The sequence below is a fragment of the Nematostella vectensis genome, chromosome 15 (assembly GCF_932526225.1).
Source record: "Nematostella vectensis chromosome 15, jaNemVect1.1, whole genome shotgun sequence".
Lineage (NCBI taxonomy): Eukaryota > Metazoa > Cnidaria > Anthozoa > Actiniaria > Edwardsiidae > Nematostella > Nematostella vectensis.
The window spans coordinates 494,752-515,841 of record NC_064048.1 but is presented as its reverse complement, the minus strand read 5'-3'; the positions used below and the strand labels follow the sequence as shown (position 1 = coordinate 515,841).

Here is a 21,090-nt window from a genome sequence, read left to right as displayed (position 1 = left end):
CAAGGAAATTGCTGCCCCGTCGAGAAAGACACTTAGGGACAATGGAAAGCGCGTTGTTATTCCAAACATTTCTACTTCTCTGCTTTGCCCAAAGTAACGAAATAGTAGCGCCGAGGACATCACCACTTGTAAGCTCAGCGGGTTGTCCAAAGTGCGCCTTTGCTAAAAAGGAATTTCATTCATCACTGATCATACCGTTAAAATCGGCCACAGATTCATTCTATTTAGAGGCATTAGCGGGCCTTTGCGAGTTTTCCAGTTTGTGACGTCATAAGGTGGGTGTAACGGGCCATGCTTGAATCTTTGTCATACTCGCTCCTCGTGTAATTACTAAAAGATAGATCCTGTCAATCAAAGGTGCGACTCCATACCCGGCCAAGCCTCTCCAGGACTTTTTTTAAGAAGTTCTAGCTCTTATCACGCCTACGATGTGTTATAGGAGCATCCTTGCGAACAAAGCCCTTGTGCTGCTGTTGTTATTAGATTCAGGGTATAAGAGAGCTTGATGGAGAGTAAGTGTTGGAGAAGTGTATGCATTGTTTTGCGTGCTTATCATTTGATATCCGGCCAATCAGGTGCCCTCGGTAACTTTAAAAGCAAGGTGAAAGCGCCTTGAGGACCACACAGGGGAAGATTCGGCAGCCAAGCAGAGAAACAAGACGAGGACGGACCAACAGGAACAATTTTAAGGTACTTTTAGAGAAAGACAGAACAACTTTTAGATAACTTTTCCCCAACTTATGGCAAATAAGCGCGAGAATATTAGATTTACACTGAAATATTAAAGTCGACATCGAACAACCGTAACAAATTCGACCATTTTTTCAGAAGATTCTAGAAATTAGACCCAAAAAAAGAACCGACCAACCAAAGAAGCAACAACGTTTCTAGACAAGGAGGCGGGTGGGTACATAAAATATTTTTTTCAAGGAAAAAAAGACACTCGAAATATTTATTTTCCCCTGCTCTCTATCCCCTGTCCTAGTTTTTGTTCCATTTTGATATTAAACTGATCACTTCAAAATACCGAGAGATAAATTCATTCAGTACAGTTCCAACCTACGCAATCTAATTCTCCGCTTTAATTTTTAAAGGAAATAATTTTTCTTTAATAAGCACACAAGAACATATCAGCAGTATTTCTGATGTCTTTCAGGAAATGCGAAATGTGCATGCAAAAACTTCATTTTCCATGTCTTTTCTTAAAGGTGCTTATAATGTGTCGTGTCGCTTTGTTTATGTGGCTGATTATTGTACTTTAACCCTTGTTCTATCTAGTTCTCCTGAATCAATCCTGTTACCAAAAAGAAGAGCGAACCATTTGAAAGCGTTTTAACTTTTTCACATAGGTAATTTGAACAAAAGAAGTGCCTTTCAAAATGTTACGGCAGTATAAAAGGTCGGCTCTTCCTGGTGTCACGTAACACAGCGCTTATAACCTATTTTCTTTTGCTAACCTTTACTCGATCAAGTTAGTTTATTATAAGAAAGAATAATGAAGAAAAGTAAAGCGAATGAATGGTCATCCTCTTACATCCGCATTATTACCAAACCCCACCTTACCTCAGATACTAAGAAAAGTAAAAGAGAGGCATTGGAAAAATAAATAAATAAATAAATGTGGTTTAACAAAAAAACATGGAGTCGGCGTTCTCTACATCACACCGCATCCTCATACCCTTAACAATTGCCTCTCAAAATTTCATTTAGTTCAAAATCATTTTACAAATCTTCGAAATCTCATTTGAAATCTCATTAAAGGCATCATTATATTTCAGGGTCGCGCCTTCAATAAAAGTTTATTCAGTTATTGATTGCGTTTTCTATTTTGCAGACCTTAAGTCTTTTAAGCGACGCAATACCCTCACGGGACGCTTTTCAAGGAAACTTGTTCATGCTTCTTGTGAGAGCTTGTCAAGGAAAGACCAAAAGACATCACTGTCGCGTACGGCTTGACAAGCTCTGAAAATAGGAAAAAAAAAAACAGAAAAAAGCCTAGTTATTCTTTTTTTCATAATTCATGTTATTTTTATCTTAGTTAGTCGGTTTTCCTCGCTAGGAGGCTCATTCATTGGACTAGAACTTGACATGTACACTTAACACCTATCAAAAAGCAAAAACGTGTCTGGGATTTAATAATTGTTTAATTTATATATTTTGCTCAGATTCTGTAAGGCAGGGCGATATCTCAAACGGACTACAATTATGAATGCTTTTAAAACATTCATATTTTCCAACAGCCATGACTGTTGAGACAACAAGACAAAGAATTATTTTCTTTTTACTAAGAATATCGTTTTGCCAATCGTGGCTCTGATCACGGGAATTAGGATACTTTGTCAGCGATTTCTCAATAAAATAAACAAAAATGCATACCCAATTTGTGTTGAATATTGAACTCAGCAAATAAAATATTTCTAACCTTAATCCGAAATGTCTCCTGCCTTCCGAGAAAGCGAAATCCTTTTTTAGTTGCCTCTTGTTATATTTCTATTCCTCCTGTCTTAAAAAACCCTAGCGATCGTTGTTTTCAACTCTCGAAACACTTGAACGGTACTGTGTAACCATAGCCTCTTTAGTGTTCGTGACTAGCCCGAGCCCTCTCCGAAACTAACAGCGTATTTAGGTTCTATATAATTAAATAGGAAGAGAGTGAAACAACGCTTGATTCCATTGTTCCAAAACCTGCCTAGTTACGGCCAATGTTGTGATGTTGGTATGAGACATGATTGATTGACACTCTTTGAACTTATCTCGCCGCCGACACACGCCCGGGCATTCAATTTTTGTTTATTTTATAAAGGAATCGCTGACAAAGTATCCTAATTCCCGTGATGGAATCAAGCGCTGTTTCACTCCCTTCATATATTATAACCTAAATACGAAGTTAGGTTCGGAGAGGGCTCGGGCTTGATGTTAAATGTTTATAGTCAGCCACGCCTTTTTTATTTAAATTTTACATTGGAAGAAATTTATTTGATAACATTTTGAAATAACCCTCTCAGAATAGAGTTTATACATAATTCGACAAATTCAATCGAAATTATCACAATGTTTCTCAAACCAATTCATGAAAATGAAAGGTCGCGAATTAAAAGCAGCTTGAAGAAGTTCGTGTTTAAGATTGTATGACGAATATTTTAAATACGAGGTCCACACATGTTAGATCGCGTTCGTCCCAGGCTCATTAAAAACGACTTAAACAGTTAAACAAAATACATAAAAACGACAGCCAAATACTGATTATTTTTTTTTTATTCTCAGCATAATGAAGTCGCACGTTTACACAGTTCTGTTCGTATCCTGTTTACTACTATGTCTAGCCGTCAGCGAGGTCGAAATGCTCCACAGAAAGTTCTTCCGATTTGGGCGGGGCCTCCAAAAAAAGAACAGGGTTCCCGTGTTCGAGAATGACTATGACGACGACTTGTACCGAGACCGATGGCAGGAGCTTCTTCACAAAGGATACTTGAACTCGCTCCAGGTCCCAACGGACGATAGAGATCAACGGACAACGAGAAACTAGGTTAGACACGGGACGTATTTAACATATTTGGGTCTATGGTCTATGGAAGCCTTCCTGCATTTTTACGTTCATGCCGGCATTCTGTAAAGTTGGTATCGCTAAAAAAGCAAACCCATTCAAAATCCAGTTAGCAATCCTTTCTTTGTCTAAAATATATTTCTCCATTGTTTTATAGGAAAATTGAAGGCGCCTTCGCTTGATTAACTTGGAAAGGAAAAAGAAAGAACTTAACCTGGAAATTCCATATTCCTGGATATGAAAAAGTGGGTCATTTACGACGCGTCAATCTTCTCTCGCCGCCGCCATCTTTACAGACACCGAGTATTATTTCTTCATAAGAAATTATCAAAATATTGGAATGCATATATCTATTTTAACTAATATAGACATTGGCAGAGTAGAGTCAAAGTATAATGTGTAAATAGATCACAAAAAATGTCAAAACCTCAAAGGTTCTTTTGAAAAATAAAGAAAAATATTATATTGATAAACGGCGAAAAGTGTACATGAATTATGCATGGCACGATGAACTGTGATTATTTCGTAACTATATGGCCTAGAAAAATAAGGAACGGTTTGGTTTAAGCAAAGTGCATGTATGCATACACTGGTAACCATAGCAACCAAATAATGAGACATTAGTGGCCACCTAGTATAAGCCGGACACTTTTTAAACAACAGGTGTTACCTTAAACCAAATCTTATTGCAACTGCTTGCGTATGCTTGACGTCTTTTTGCTGCGAGACGAGTTGGGTTTGTGTAGTAATACCGGCTACATCTCCGAGTTTTGTTGCAAAAAGTAGAACCATCTGTGGAGCCCTCAAATGTAATAACTACCCACACATGTAATAACAAGTTATTTACAGATATAATAAATCCACAAATGTAATAACAAGTTACCCACAAAAGTAATAACAAGTTACCCACAAATGTAATAACACGGATCTTATGGCTCTACCTGGGAAGGGGCAGTTAAAGACATGTCTACCACCTACTTTCTGAGGTCATCAGCCCAAAAATATATTTTCAACGAACCTTGTCCCTCGTGTTCGGTCTATTTTCATAAGTGACAGACAACAATGCTCACCATAAATGGCGTTTTCTTGAATTCAGTTCAAGAGAAGCCAATTGCAGTGTAATTTTCTTACTAAATCCTAAAAGAGCAGTTGAAAAGTATAACAGATAATCACAAATCTGCTCCAATACCAACCGTAAAACCGCGAATTTCGTGATTTTCACTTTTGCAAAAAGTGGTCACAAACACCTTATAGTATCCATCCATATAAAAATTATTGTCGACGAAAAGCTCGTAATCTCGATATTTATTTGCCATGGCTGATGGTTACAAAAAAAAAAACATTAAAAGTTTTGTGAAATAATTTTGATCCAATCAGTCTCGCTTAGTGCACTCAACTGGCTTTCCAACCAGACCACGTCGCGACAGAAAGCCAGGCGACCGCACTAGGCTAAATAGAGCATGCATCTGATTGATAATGAGTTTAATGAGTTTAATTCAACCTTTCGCAGTATACACTGGATTACAGGTGAGTCAGAGATACAAGTAAGCAATACAATAAAGTACAATTAATCAAATGTAATTAGCATTATTTAACAGTAACGAACTCGTTGAAACGGCTCTTATTAGTAGGCCTCTGATAAGATTTAGATGTAGATCTGAGATTATAACCTGGATCATGCGTAATGCGACGCCCTTTAATGATAGGAAAAAGAGGATTCTCTGGTTTGATTCTGGAAACGAATCGCTGGCATGCGATATTTCTTCGCTCGTGCAACGTTGGAAGGTTTGCAAGCGTGAGTGAGCCCTCATAACTACTACCTGGGAAAGCGATCTTGAGCGCACGCCTCTGAACATTCTCTAGGGCGTCAGACAGATAATTTGGAAGGTTCGCAAAGGCTGCAGACGCATATTCAATGACCGATCTGATAAGTGACCGGTAGACTGTTATCAGCTCTATGGCATCCAGGCCGCATTTCTTAAGTACTCTTAGAGCATAAAGCCTTTTGTTAGCCTTCTTAATTATGAAGCCGCAGTGCGCAACCCATGTCAAGTCACACGATATGAGAACGCCAAGCAGCTTGAACGACTGCACCCGATCGATGGTATTGCCGCCTACGGCCATGGGCTGCCAACTGCAACTATCATAGTTTAGGAAGCTAACGGACATTTCTTAGCACTTTGATGGATTAAGGCGCATGTTATTCTTTAGGGCATATGCTTGAATGTCGTTAACAATGTGTCCTAGGAGGGATGGTGAGTTCCTAGGTACCACCTCAAGAACAGTCAAATCGTCCACGAACTTAGCCCGCGGGGGCCACGTCCTGACCAATTCATTGACCATTACGCAGAAGAGAATGGGCCCAAGCCTGGTACCCTGGGGGATTCCCCCGTTAAGTAGTTGCGAGGAAGATGTTTTACCATCGAGGCAAACAGACTGCGAACGCCCTTGTAGAAAGGCTGCAACCCAGCGCAAAAGTGCCGTTTCAACATAAAGTGATCTTAACTTATCTAGTAAGATGTGATGGTCAATTAAATCGAATGCTTTTCTGAAATCCGCGAAAAAAGAGTCTAACCGAGCAATTGCCGAGTTCAAGGGCCTCAAGCATAACGTGTAAAATATAGACAATAGCCTGTTCGGTAGACTTAGATGCAACTGCAAACTGCTTACTATCTATTTTATCTAAGACAGCGAGGAGCATTCTCGAAAGTGTTAGTCCTTCCATGATCTTGGCGACTTGTGACGTTAGGGAGATAAGTCTCGCATCGTTTTCCACGGTCTTGGCATGCTTGGACTTAGGGAGAGGACGTGCGATAGCAGACTTTAGAGGAGATGGGAAGAAGGCATCAGTTAGCGAGCTGTTGTAAAGGTCGCATATGACCGGAGCAAGTTCGAAGGAGAATTGGCGCAGAATGGCGGTCTGACTGGCGGAACAGAAAAGCTATTTTGGAAACGGGATTATTTTCTTCTAGATTAATCGTTCACTCTAAGTATTCGATAAATTAATTGCGACGAGTTTGCAGTCAAGAGTAACTTAGCTTACGACGATAAACGTAACCATAGCAACGCATGACATACCAAGATAAACCCTTTTTTCACTTTATATAAATTCTCGAAGAGCCGACAAAGAGAAAAATGAAATAAACTCTAGCAGCATGCTTACGTCATCAAAACGTGATTTCACTAATTAAGAACAAAAATCGCTAAATAACTAGTTGACAGCAGTGAACTACATGCTAAAAGGGCTAGGAAACAAGATTGCCGATATGAAATTGATGTCATAAACAGCAAATTAGATTTGATAGATACTGTTATGACGTCATCGACAACAGCCGTGTATTCGAAGCAAAAACCCCTTTTTTGCAGTGTCTAAATCTCTACATGACAATATTACATTTGTGGGTAATTATTATTACATTTGTGGGTTTATTACATCTGTGAGTAGTTTTTACATTTGTAGGCTCTACACCATCTACTTTTTAAAGCAAACTTTTTCAACTTGCAACAAAAAATTTGCTGCAGCAAAAGTTGGTTCGCCGGTAGTAAAACGTGCAACTTCACGAACGTTTTTGCCGCAATGCTGCCACAAAAGTTGTACAATTTTGATGCTCGTATTACAGTACCTCAAGCCGTCTTAGGGTTAAGGGGTATGCGGCAAAGAGGCCAAGTGGCGTTAGATACATTTGGCGGCGAATTGTATTACATAAGGCGGCGAATTGTATTACATAAGGCGGCGAATTGTATTACATTAGGCGGCGAATTGTATTACATTAGGCGGCGAATTCTATTACATTAGGCGGCGAATTGTATTACATTAGGCGGCGAATTGTATTACATTAGGCGGCGAATTGTATTACATTAGGCGGCGAATTGTATTACATTAGGCGGCGAATTGTATTACATTAGGCGGCGAATTGTATTACATTAGGTGGCGAATTGTATTACATTAGGCGGCGAATTGTATTACATTAGGCGGCGAATTGTAATACATTAGGCGGCGAATTGAATTACAATAAGCGGCGAATTGTAATACATTAGGCGGCGAATTGTATTACATTAGGCGGCGAATTGTATTACATTAGGCGGCGAATTGTATTACATTAAGCGGCGAATTGTATTACATTTAGCGGCGAATTGTATTACATAAGGCAGCGAATTGTATTACATTATGCGGCGAATTGTATTACATTAGGTGGCGAATTGTAATACATTAGGCGGCGAAATGTATTACATTAGGCGGCGAATTGCATTACATTAGGTTGCGAATTGTATTACATTAAGCAGAGAATTGTATTTCATTATGCGGCGATTTGTATTCATTAGGCGGCGAATTGTTTTACATTATGCGTCGAATTATAATACATTAGGCGGCGAATTGTATTACATTAAGCGGCGAATTGTGTTACATTAAGCGGCGAATTGCATTACATTAAGCGGCGAATTGTTTTCTTTACGGAAAATTGTGTTCAAACTCCCTGTGTTATAAAAATTTCCCGCCATAATGATTGCAACGCGCGTGACAATTTCAAGTTTGCTGCAATTTTATTTGCGATAAAAAAAAGGTAGCAAATCGTCTCTTTATACGGGGAATAAAGGCGAACCACACGAGAATTTACCTGCATAAAGTTTTTTCATTCAAGAGAAAAATTTTAGTGATCTTACTGTCACGGTTAATAACTAGTTTTTAACTTCCTTTATAGCTGTGTGACAGTGGAAACAATAATCGATTGGCACCAAAAATAACACAACAACCTCCTAAAATGTAATTGACAAACCAAACACGAGATTACATAAGTACATTCTCAATACATAACGGGTAAAATCATTGACAAGAGAGTATATTCGAAAGGTGCATTTCGCACTGGAGCAAATAAATGTACTTCTAGTCAAAATGATTTTTAATTAGAGCAGTTTTTCAAACTAGTTTTAACATTCAATATCTTGTGAAACAATCCCTTACTTTTCTTCAGATGACCGAAGACGAGCTTTTTGTGTGGTATCAACACGACATTTTTACCGAGACACTCCTTGCAGCGTGCAATAATTGCACGAAAATACAGATAACACGCAGACAAAAATACCACGAGAATCTCAACCTTTTCGTCAGATACAACTTGTCTCCCTATTTAGAGATCCAAACATTTTCCTTAGTGACGGCCATCTTGGAATGACATGCGCAGTAGATAATTTGTTACCTTGGCAACATCCCTACCACTGGGGTACACCGCTGGTAGTTTCTGCGCCGACGTACCAAGCGGCGTTTTTAGGCACTTTTCTTGTTTTTCTCATTACCGCGAATTACCGCGCGAAAACACCTGAAAACTTATTTTTATAGTCAGACATATCATAATTGAAGACCCAATCATATTTAGCATGCAGTGTTCCTTTAAGAAACGTATCATATTATGGTGAATTTGCTGTTTACACCCAAAATGAGCCATATTGTGAAAACAGTATGGCAATTAGTTTTGAGTAAGCAGTAAGATCTACTGTACCAAGTCAAATGGATAGGCTGTAAGATAATTATTTAACACAACAAGTATCATCTTAGTTCTTATTGCAAAATGTTTAAAAAAAATATAAATTCGAAAAGAGATTAAGGTTTTTTTTTAGGAAGAAAATGAAAACAATAAACAAATTAAAAGAAGGCGTGTGTAATTATTAGCAACAAAGGACAACATCGATTGGTATTTCGAGTTTCATCAGGTTTGGGGAGGACACTGTTAATCAAGAATTGATTTAAACCTTAGGTCTTGGTCTACACAAAGTAATATTGGCAATTAAAATTACATCTAGTTCATTCCTGAGTGCACAGATCATTTTAGGGTCTTGAAGACCTTTCTTAGGTCTTGAAACAGTCTTCATATGTTACTACCCATATGGCTTCAGTAGTCTGGAGTATTCGAGCCTCCACGGATCGTGTAAAATCGCAAATTCTCCCTCAACGAAATACGGGGTTAAAAATCTAATTTGAGTACGACTTTACACAATCACATTATAGATGCAAAGTAGCTTTGATTGCATAATAGAATTGTCAATCTTGCTTTTTCAACTTCACAAATACAAGCGATTCTCCGTTAAGATTTCAAATTCCAATATGGCGGACTGTAACAGCCTAGGGTAGTCTTATCAAGAATCGGCGTTTGGGCTTCCTGTGCAATATTGCGCAAATTTGTCGTAGAAAAAAAAAACAGTTGCATTCTATGACTGGGCTACCACAGGTATCCCAGTAAAAAGACACACAAGCTGACGATCTCCAACGGCTAGATTGCCTTCTTGCTTTTGTCATTCAAAATCCTTGAAGAGTTTTCATTGGCTTTCGCTGAAAGAGCATCCAATCACGCCAGAGCATCCAATCGCGCCAGCTCTCTGCAAGAGGCTGACCAATGAAGAATTCAAATTTTATAAGTTATTCTAATCTGCCTTTGCTACGTTCACTCGAAATTCAAATTCATGAGGGATTAATTTGGTACCAGATTTTCGCTTGCTTGATATTTCATAAGGGATTTTTGTTACGTAAGATATTAAATGGCCGGTGCCTAGGGATTACATTCTATAAAAACCATCAGCCAATAAAATCGATTTGATTGCGGGTGCTGTGACTAAAGTCGCAGCAAGGTTAATGCTGGGCCTTGTGTTGTGGAATCTGTACTCAATTATTACTGGCTCCCTGGAGAGTTATGAAAATAATTCCCGAATTGTCTGAGTGAGGGGATATTCAGACCCTGGATCACGTATCCTAGCAACACAACAGGTTACTTCTAATGTTTACAAAAACAACCACAAGGCAAGATCACACCCCGCCCCAGGCCACCAGGGGTCGTGACACTCGCGCGGTTTTCTCGGTCGATTTCCCTACGCGCATGCGTAGTACGACGCGTGTTTCTGGCCCGATTGACCGCGCATTCATGTGGAATGAGATCATGACTTGTGTCACCGGTTAAAGACCGCTGAAGTGAAAAGACAAGGAGAAAAGTACGGGACTTTTAGTGAATCCTCGGACAAGCCTTTAATAAAACGTAAGTAGTTTTGATGTTGTTTAAGATTAAAACTGCATTAATGTATGTGCTATGTAAGTATAGCAAAGATGGAGGAAGGTTTTTATGGGTTCAGCCAGATCAATGATCATTAACCAATTTCTTGTGAGACAAAAAAAAAACATTTGCAAGAAATTTAGAGAAAGAACAAGGAGAAAAAAATATATAAATCATGTGATCGCATCTGGTGGAAACTATTTCCTTGCAATGTACTAGGTTTCTAAGTGGCTTTCATGTTGAGATGTCGTGAATTTTAGAGTGAAAACCACATCACTTAAATAATTGAAAGCTCGTAACTTAGTTACCATGCGTTGCGTAACTCGCTGTTGAAACGATCAATGAATTTCTGCGAAAGAGAAAAACAGACAAAAAGAGACAAAAAGAAGACAAAAACATAGCCGTTTTAGAATGTTCATTGTATTTGTTTTGATTGAATAAATCAGCGATTGTAACAATAATAGTTATATAATGGACACCCTCTTATCATTTTGCAGTCTCCGATCAAAATATCTGGACGAAAAAATTACTTAACAACTTCACAAGATTTGAGCAAATAAATAGTAAATCTGAGGAAGTGTAAGCGATTGCTACATATTTCGGTAGCAGCAAGCAGCTAAATTTGATAAAAAAGAAAACGACAAATTAAAAATTAAAAACAATAAATGACTTTCAAATTCTTGTTGAAAGCTATTGAATTATCTAAGACATCGTTGAAGCAAATGACCTTATCTGGAAAATGAAAGCGCCTTCTAAGATTAATACACACATCTGTAATACACACATCTGTAATAAAATATTTGAAAACATGAAAACATGAACAGTCACGTGTATATGCCCGCCACCTCCCCTCCCCCCCCGATTTGGGGTGATTGTTCTTTGTTGTTGTTTATCAACAATTCTCTACTGCTGGTGCCTGCAAGCACGTGACGTCTGATCCAAAATCTAAAAATGCCTTGATGTAATCTTCTATCGATGCAATGATCTGGCTTCATGTAAAAAAAAAGTCGTTGCCATAAAGTTGTTAAGGGGTTTTGCGTCGCATTAATTTTATCTCGGTTACCTTCTGGTTCAACGACCGACCTGTCCAGTTGGTACGGGTACAAATCGAACATGTCAAACCTAAGTGTTTGTCTTCATATTTTATTGATAAGTCTGCTAAACTGGTAAATAGTGTTTTCACGGGTTCTTTTTGAAGACTCATTAACCTTGTCTTATTATATAACAGGAAGATATAGTGTGGATAAAAATGCTAGTGAAATAATATCCCTTTTTCGATAGGATTATATTAGTGATTACCTTATCTATAACATGTTACACACTTGCATGTCAAAAGACTAGAAAGTATTTGTTAGAAAATCTTTGTCGGCCGTCATTGTTTTATTCTAAAACACCAAAGTTTTAGTGGGAGAAATCATCTACTATCAAAATTGGTGAATAACAACGCATTAAACATTATTTTAGATGGAATATCTCGAGTTTTTTCAAATATAAATTTGTCTTCTAATTATGGATAACAAATGTGTGGCTGGCAATATTTGATAATTGACATTTGATTGATAATTTATTAATCATAAATCATTAAGTTACACCCTTTCCATAATGTTTCTGAAGAACTGATTTTTAGGGTTATCGATAATGTAGCGTAATAATGTAGTTAGATTCAACTATAGTTTGTAATGTAGGAAAACGCTGAAATGATCAGACGAGTAAGCATTTGTGATTGATCCATCAGAGAAAGTGTCCAATACAGGCCCGTAGCCAGGATTTTTAGCGGGGGTAGGATAGCTAGCGGATTTTTCTTCATCAAAGCGGACCTTCAAGTTTAGCACCCCCCCCCACCTCACCCCAGGCTACGGGCCTGTCAATATGGTATAAAAGCAAGTACGTCACGTGGTTTCCCAGCTGCTCTGTTTGTCTGCTTATTGTGTACGAGATCCTGGGACTAGCTAGTGACAATTATTCCATACGATATGTTTTCTCCTAGTTGTCCAAGATGAGCCTGCAGTCCGTCCTCGTTATCCTAGCGGTCTGTGTATGCGTGACATTTGCTGCAAGTAAGTGCAAGAACTATCACGTGTTGACGAGAAGTCTCACGGGATAACTACCGTCATCTTTCCGTCCTCTCCAACAGACTGCCCTACTAGACTCTATATCATAAAAGCTTACTGCTCCTCGTGAGCAACTGACTGTTAGAAAATCTGGGCAGCAGTTGTTTTGTGGGGGGTGGGGAACTGCAACACCCCTTCAGATTTTAGTTTGGGTCAAATTCAGGGCCGAGAAACAAAAAGATACTATCCATGTCTCAACCGGGAATCGAACCAGTTTCAGCAGAGGTTAGGATACGCTGACGCGCTAACACACACTGGACCGCCCGGCTCCGCAACATCGCCTTTGTCTTTTGTTCAACCGAGCGCAGCGGTGCATGCAAAGAATCAGATAGGACGCCCCCATCCCCCTCAGTGGACAACAAAATGGTCATTTCTTATTAAAGATTTGATATTTATTCCTGTGCACACCCCTTTTCCTCTTTAATCACCTACATTTTACTTTGTCTATGTCCTCTTTTGGTGGGATTGCTCTACTACGTCTATTCGTTAATCGCTTATCTTTTCCTAGCAGCTACTGTTAAACCAACAAAAAAGCCCACACCTCCACCAAACCCAAGCACACTACAATGTGAGTACAACACCCGGCGAAGTATACTTATCGTCTCGGTGAGGAGCAGATGTTACTTAACAAACATATAGTTCCTGCGGGGAAGGTACCAAGTCAACGCCTGAAAACTGAAAACTCATTTGTTTAATATTTTCCACTTAAACTTGAATATTATTACGTAACTTTATTGTTCTAGGCTCGAGATATAACGTTACATTATTGTTCTAGGCTCCACATATATCGTTACCTTATTGTTCTAGGCTCCACATATATCGTTACCTTATTGTTCTAGGCTCCACATATAACGTTACCTTATTGTTCTAAGCACCACATATAACGTAACCTTATTGTTCTAAGCTCCACATATATCGTAACCTTATTGTTCTAGGCTCCAGATATAACGTTACCTTATTGTTCTAGACTCCACATATAACGTAACCTTATGTTCAAGGATCCACATATAACGTAACCTTATTGTTCTAGGCTCCACATATAACGTAACCTTATTGTTCTAAGCTCCACATATATCGTTACCTTATTGTTCTAGGCTCCAGATATAACGTTACCTTATTGTTCTAGGCTCCACATATAACGTAACCTTATTGTTCTAGGCTCCACATATAACGTTACCTTAAAGCTGATCAGCACGCCGTGGGACGGTAACCTTGGCAACACATTCTCAGGACAGTTCGAGAAACTCAGACTTGAACTCGAAGCTGGGGTAAGTAATCAAGAGCATCCGATTTCCTGTGGGTATTTTTTCCCGACAATTTTCAGCAGCTAAATCGCCTCCTGGCTTCCGTCTTAGCGTTTGCATGCCTGCACTAAGCTCTCAGACTCTATCCAATGAAAATGTACCGAATGTAGGTCATTTTGAGTGACGCAAATTATTGCTTCGAGTAGAATAGAGCAATCAAAATTAACATACCAAGATGATTTAGGGTATACAGGGTGGATCAAGAGTTAGGTACTAAAACAAGGGTGTTCAGTGCGAATCGAAACAGAACATTCATACAACGGTACAACATTCAGTAGATACATTACATGGACTTTTTCACTTCATACCCAAGCGCATAAAAATTATAATAAAGAACAAAGAAGGCCACTCTGGCTATTAATTTTTCGTATTCACAGACTACAATTAAGTATTTTCATCATAAGCAACACTTTTCATGCTGTTGTTTTGTATAACTTGTTTTTTTACTCAAAAGTGCACAAACTTTTGATCCACCCTGTAGCTTCGGATTTCTTTGTAGCGGAGCTCCCACGCGGCGAGAAGCGGCGTGTGAGCGGAGCCCCATACCTAAGAAAAAGTGGTATACAAAACAAATATGGTAACAAATATTGGTAACCCACCGACTCCAGTTTTCGTGACGCGATGTCCGTCCGTCCGCCCCTCCGTACCGAAACAAATGAAATGACATAGTGACGTGATTGGTGACGTCATCGATAACGTCACTAGAAGCAAAAATATGCTGACGTCATCAAAATAAAAAATATTTATATTACACGAAGGAAACATCATATGGCAACCAAACTCGGTAGGTGTCATGTAGGTTTCAAGGGGGATGCAACAATATGGACAAGTGTTGTGCGACCTCATCGATGACGTCACTTAAAGCAAAAAACGTGATTAAAAGCAAAAACATTCATATCTCTTGAAATAAGCATTGTTTCACAACCAAACTCGGTAGGTGTAAGGTTGGTGTCAAGGGGGGTGCTCCAATATGGTCATGTGATTGTGACGTCATCAATGACATCACTAGATGTCACTGCTAGATGTCATATCAAACATATTCCCCACGGATAGTGTCCTTCGTATGCATTGCCTTATATGGTCATTGATGCCCATATTTAGAAGAGCTAAAGTTTTCCCGCTACCTGATCTCCAGAAAACATGGTGAAAAATGCTGATTCCTGTCAATTTGAGACTCGAGGCAAAAATGTGTAAAAAAAAACTTTATGGCTTGGTCAAATCTTTATCACACAAGTCTTGAAAAGCCCTTAGACCCAGGCCTCCAAGAGATTGGCCGAGCGAGTTTTAAGGTCACCCAAATATTGATATGTATTGCCGTCTTAAAAATATAAAACCAGATGCAAACATTAGTTTCTTCTTGAAAAATGTAAAGTATTTTTACAATATAGACAAACGCATAGCTCAGCAAAAAGATAAACTTTCTTACCACTTTAAGAAATGCGATGCTCTAATATCGATACTGTCATGATTTGCTAAGTTGCTTTTTATCTCCTATCGCCGTTTTTGTGCCGCTTGTCTTTTCTTTGTCAGTTTATTTTCTGTCTGTGTTGTTGTGTTCCTTCTTCTTTTCTTTAGCTTCTCAAATGTTATTCACTTTAGAATAAAAAAAAACAAAGAAAAATAAAAAAAGCAATAAAAAAAACGACAATGAAAAATAACAACGAAAAAGAAGGATTAAAAAGAAAAAAACAAAAGAAAAGAAAAAAGAGCAGAAAAAGGAAAACAAATAAAGAAGAGAAAAAAATTATCCCGATGTCATATCTATATTCATATCTCCTGAACGAAAGAGGGGGGTCACGTGATTGCGACGTCATCGATGACGTCACTAGAAGCAAAACTATGCTGAAAATATTTTTATTTCATCAAAGAATTAAAGAGTTTTGTTGTCGTGTGACAACAAAACTCGGTAGGTGTGATGTATGTTTAAAGTGACGTGACGTCATCCACGTGACATCGCTGAAACATCGTATGACAACTAAACTTGTTGTGTGTCATGTAGATGTGGGGGAAGGGGATATAACAAGTTGGTCGCGTGATCTGTGGAATCGTTGACGCTCCGCTTTACGGCAATGCCTAAATCTATAATACAAAATACTTTCCAGAAATTATACTGGGATGCATACATAGTTGCAATTAACAGGGAAAACAACGGAAACGAAATAGTGCTATTAGACAATTTTAAAGAAATTGTTCTATAGTTCTATAAATTGTTATATAGTTGTTCTATATTGTTTAATGGAAATACTAGTTGCCTTTATATTAGCCTTTTTGATGGAAATGAATGTTAGAATCAAACGTCTAAGGGGGGGCCAACTCCCCCCACCTTAAATAATGACAACGCCTAATCGATTTTCTGTTACAGGTCCACCAAGCATTTGACGGTTATAACGCATTTACCGGACTTAAAGTCAACTCTTTTAGGTAAATAATTTAATTGGCGTTCTTACTGTAGCGAAGAGCAATCAGGAAGGTTGAATGAATTTGGTTAATACATTATAAAGCTTTGCTTTTAGATGGTTATTTCAAAATTTTATGACTTACGTCTACGCCAATATATATTTAAACCACGCCCCTTCAGTATATGATTTTAATTGACAGCCGCGCTCCGGATGGCAAGACCCTGGTAAACATGTACTTGGACTTTAACACGAACGGCACTCACCTGGTAGCTTTCCTCAAGGCCCTACAGACAAAGAAACTCGGCACAATCCCCGTCAACAATGTGCTCAACACATTCTGTACGTATTCAACGAAGTAGTAAAAAAATAGGCAGTCACATCCCCTCTATGCGTGTTACGTAGTCAGCTCCTCTCATTCCTTCCTAGAGTGTCATGTAGCGATACTTCCTAGGGTGTTATGTAGTGATCTCCTGTCATCCCTTCCTAGCGTGTTATGTAGTGATCTCCTCTCATTCCTTCCAAGAGTGTTATGTATGATCTCCTCTCATTCCTTCCTAGAGTGTTATGTAGTGATCTTCTCTCATTCCTTCCTAGCGTGTTATGTAGTGATCTCCTCTCATTCCATCCTAGCGTGTTATGTGGTGATTTCCTCTCATTCCTTCCTAGAGTGTTATGTATGATCTCCTCTCATTCCTTTCTAGCGTGTTATGTAGTGATCTCCTTTCGTTTTCCTTCCTAGCGTGTTATGTAGTGATCTCCTCTCATTCCTTCCTAGCGTGTTATGTATGATCTCCTCTCATTCCTTTCTAGCGTGTTATGTAGTGATCTCCTTTCGTTTTCCTTCCTAGCGTGTTATGTAGTGATCTCCTCTCATTCCTTCCTAGCGTGTTATTTAGTGATCTTCTCTCATTCCTTCCTAGCGTGTTATGTAGTGATCTCCTCTCATTCCTTCCTAGCGTGTTATGTAGTGATCTCCTCTCATTCCTTTCTAGCGTGTTATGTAGTGATCTCCTCTCATTTCTTCCTAGCGTGTTGTGTAGTGATCTCCTCTCATTCCTTCCAAGCGTGTTATGTAGTGATCTCCTCTCATTCCTTCCTAGCGTGTTATGTAGTGATCTCCTCTCATTCCTTCCTAGCGTGTTATGTAGTGATCTCCTCTCATTCCTTCCTAGCGTGTTATGTAGTGATCTTCTCTCATTCCTTCCAAGAGTGTTATGTATGATCTCCTCTCATTCCTTTCTAGCGTGTTATGTAGTGATCTCCTTTCATTTCCCTTCCTAGCGTGTTATGTAGTGATCTCCTCTCATTCCTTCCTAGCGTGTTATGTAGTGATCTCATCTCATTCCTTCCTAACGTGTTATGTAGTGATCTCCTCTCATTCCTTCCTAGCGTGTTATGTAGTGATCTCCTCTCATTCCTTCCTAGCGTGTTATGTAGTGATCTCCTCTCATTCCTTCCTAGCGTGTTATTTAGTGATCTTCTCTTATTCCTTCCTAGCGTGTTATGTAGTGATCTCCTCTCATTCCTTCCTAGCGTGTTATGTAGTGATCTCCTCTCATTCCTTTCTAGCGTGTTATGTAGTGATCTCCTCTCATTCCTTCCTAGCGTGTTATGTAGTGATCTCCTCTCATTCCTTTCTAGCGTGTTATGTAGTGATCTCCTCTCATTCCTTCCTATCGTGTTATGTAGTGATCTCCTCTCATTCCTTCCTAGCGTGTTATGTAGTGATCTCCTCTCATTCCTTCCTAGCGTGTTATGTAGTGATCTCCTCTCATTCCTTCCTAGCGTGTTATGTAGTGATCTCCTCTCATTCCTTTCTAGCGTGTTATGTAGTGATCTCCTCTCATTCCTTCCTAGCGTGTTATGTAGTGATCTCCTCTCATTCCTTCCTAGCGTGTTATGTAGTGATCTCCTCTCATTCCTTCCTAGCGTGTTATGTAGTGATCTCCTCTCATTCCTTCCTAGCGTGTTTATGTAGTGATCTCCTCTCATTCCTTCCTAGCGTGTTATGTAGTGATCTCCTCTCATTCCTTCCTAGCGTTATATGTAGTGATCTCCTCTCATTCCTTCCTAGCGTGTTATGTAGTGATCTCCTCTCATTCCTTCCTAGCATGTTATGTAGTGATCTCCTCTCATTCCTTCCTAGCGTGTTATGTAGTGATCTCCTCTCATTCCTTCCTAGCGTGTTATGTAGTGATCTCCTCTCATTCCTTCCTAGCGTGTTATGTAGTGATCTCCTATCATTCCTTCCTAGCGTGTTATGTAGTGATCTCCTCTCATTCCTTCCTAGCGTGTTATGTAGTGATCTCCTCTCATTCCTTCCTAGCGTGTTATGTGGTGGCTCCCATTATGTACTGTAGCTATCCCTGCCCCGCCCTCTGCGCCCCCACATGCGGGGCCTCCTGCTGTGGGTCCTACATGGTGGCCACGCCCTTCCCAGTCGCCTCCCCTCCTCCTGCATGCCCTGCCCCGTGCAGCCCTTCATGTGCCCCATCCTGCAGCCCGGCGTGCTGCCAGACCGCCTACAGCCGCGCCTATAACACATACCGCAGCCTGTACGGCAAGAGACACGTAGCGCCGAGACCTCGTGGGGTAAAGAAACATCTCCAAAAGCACAAGAAGGCCTTGAAGAAGCACCACAAGAAATCGGAGTAGCTTGGATGAATGCTACAACTTCGCTATTTAGAAATTGACATTAAATTCGAAGTCAGACAAGAAATAGGTAACATTTAGGTGGACAAAACTGAAACTAGCTTTTACTTGCCTTTCCGAACACTACTTCTAACTATTGTTTTTTTAAGGCAGTGATCAAGAAGTTTTAGCGTTTAGTAGGTATCAATTAGGCTGGCATAACTCGGAACCAAGACACTTGCCTCATTTATGATTCAGAAAAAATGCAATTACCTGGCCTCACGTTTGTGCCAAAAACAATAAGCACGGTGTATTATCTGCACCAATATCTTTATATGTCTAGACTCATGTCTTGTCTCTGTAATTGACACTACATTTGATGACCTTGACACGATGATAAGGCCAGTTCAGCTGCTGATGACTATGACAACACAACATAATGACTATTCTAGTTGATGTATATAAGGGACTTAGTCAGACGGTCACACGGGTTTATTGTAACAGTGTTATATTCAGACCGTGGACAGTAAACTTTTGTGACAGAGTTTGAATAGATAGGGAAAGGAAGGGGAATGGGTGGGGACGGCTTTAGCATCGTTGGTCTTCCAAGAGACTTAATTGTCAATATTGTATTATTGTATCGATACACTTTTTAATCGTTGATTAATAATAACGGATTAAACACGTTTAATGGTGATTTCCAGGACAGCTGTGATTTTACAGCACTACTCACAACCTTATTTGATTACCAGTGTAAGCAACACAATCAATCGAATTCTACTGGGTACAATGACGTCCTAAGGACCTTCGATTATTATTGTGATCTTGCCCTGCAATATACATAAGGAATATTTCAGCTGAAAAGTTGAAAGTCAGGTACTCAATTAAAGGTGTATAAACTACATTCTATGGCAGATATCCAGATGCCGGTTGTTATAATTCTACGAGCGTTGTCTTTTTGAGGATCTTGTACTTGAAAACTTCTTTTCAAGGGCCTACTCAAATCACCAATAATAGTAAACATCATCTTTATGCTCTTCCAAGTGTAGTTGTAAAGTTTACAAAGCTCGGGAGATGCGGCCACCTTAATTGATAACGAGATTCGCAGGTATTCCAAATAAGAAATTGGCCGCCGCGCTTATTTTTTGGAGAGATTTTCTTGATATGGTTGTTGCTGTTTGTTGCTTTTGCTGTATTGGATTGCCAAGACAGTACCCAAGTTGTTGTTGTTACTGTTGTTGGTGCTGTTGTTGCTGGTGCTGTTGTTGCTGGTACTGTTGTTACCGTTGTTGGTGCTAGTTTGGATCGACAAGACAGCACCCAAGTTGTCGGTGTTGCTACTGTTCTTGGTGCTGTTTTGCGTGCCCAAGAACGCCACCTCGTTCCCAGAGCCTCTCCCTACGGGGGCAATTTGTCAACTTCTTATCAGACAAATTGTTAGAACAGCTGCCCCAAATAAAATGTGATAGGGAGAAAGCTTTGATAACAGGATAAAGAAACCCTAGTGTGTAAATGATTTAAAAAACATAAGGATGAATCAAGCAATTACTTTTTTTAAGCAGTTGGTTTAGGAACTGGCATTTGCCAGAAACACAAAAAGACAAAATAAAAAGACAAAAATAAGCAAGAATTACAGTTGCCGTGGCAAAAATTATCAATTTTAACCTAAAACATTCAATTTTATTGCAATATATAATGGGTGACATCAATTTGACATTTGTGCCGCAGTTTGGGAGCGCGGGTGGACGTGAACCTTTGGGCGTTCAAAAGTGGTTCGCCTACACTATAAGGTATAATCACTCTACCATAGACATAGTAATCTCCCCCTTCCCTGTTTTGACAATTTTTGTTAAGAGATATTGATTAATTATTGATAGACATTTTTGATTGACTTTGTAAAACCGCTCATAATCACTTATGTATGAACACGAGGGCTAACCGAAGCAAACAGATAAAACAAGTTAAAGGCTAACCTGGAAACACTAAAGAGTTATACCCGCCACATAAGTAAGTGGAATCATAGATGTACTTTAGATAATCAGAGTTATGATAGCAGCAAATGTGAAA

At 39.3% G+C, this 21,090-nt stretch overlaps 1 protein-coding gene and 1 long non-coding RNA gene across 4 annotated transcripts; both read left to right on the top strand.

Moving 5' to 3' along the window:
- The first annotated feature begins 260 nt into the window (after nucleotides 1-260).
- On the top strand, nucleotides 261-4,013 carry LOC5513452. The gene is made up of 4 exons (XR_004296396.2): nucleotides 261-275; nucleotides 576-690; nucleotides 3,265-3,526; nucleotides 3,702-4,013. It is a non-coding gene; the product is annotated as an uncharacterized LOC5513452 (long non-coding RNA).
- A 6,401-nt stretch (nucleotides 4,014-10,414) lies between these two features.
- Nucleotides 10,415-19,927, top strand: LOC116618868. Of its 3 annotated transcripts, none has more exons than XM_048722893.1 (7): nucleotides 10,415-10,563; nucleotides 12,566-12,635; nucleotides 13,198-13,257; nucleotides 13,848-13,957; nucleotides 16,356-16,414; nucleotides 16,592-16,731; nucleotides 17,023-17,087. In XM_048722893.1, exons 2-7 carry the CDS (start codon nucleotides 12,575-12,577, stop codon nucleotides 17,070-17,072), a joined length of 480 nt encoding a protein of 159 aa, XP_048578850.1. In that variant the 5' UTR covers nucleotides 10,415-10,563; nucleotides 12,566-12,574; the 3' UTR covers nucleotides 17,073-17,087. The 3 variants fall into 3 exon arrangements, with proteins under 3 accessions (XP_048578850.1, XP_032238895.1, XP_032238894.1); XM_032383004.2 differs by lacking the exon at nucleotides 17,023-17,087 and adding an exon at nucleotides 18,719-19,927 and having other exon boundaries at nucleotides 10,416-10,563; nucleotides 13,201-13,257; XM_032383003.2 differs by lacking the exon at nucleotides 17,023-17,087 and adding an exon at nucleotides 18,719-19,927 and having other exon boundaries at nucleotides 10,416-10,563.
- Nucleotides 19,928-21,090: the final 1,163 nt, after the last annotated feature.

Coding starts and splice junctions, on each gene's coding strand:
- LOC116618868 (XM_032383003.2), top strand. CDS start 12,575: ATGAGCCTGCAGTCCGTCCTCGTTATCCTAGCGGTCTGTGTATGCGTG. Junction 12,636..13,197: donor ATGCGTGACATTTGCTGCAA/GTAAGTGCAAGA, acceptor ATCTTTTCCTAG/CAGCTACTGTTAAACCAACA. Junction 13,258..13,847: donor AAACCCAAGCACACTACAAT/GTGAGTACAACA, acceptor TTATTGTTCTAG/GCTCCACATATAACGTTACC.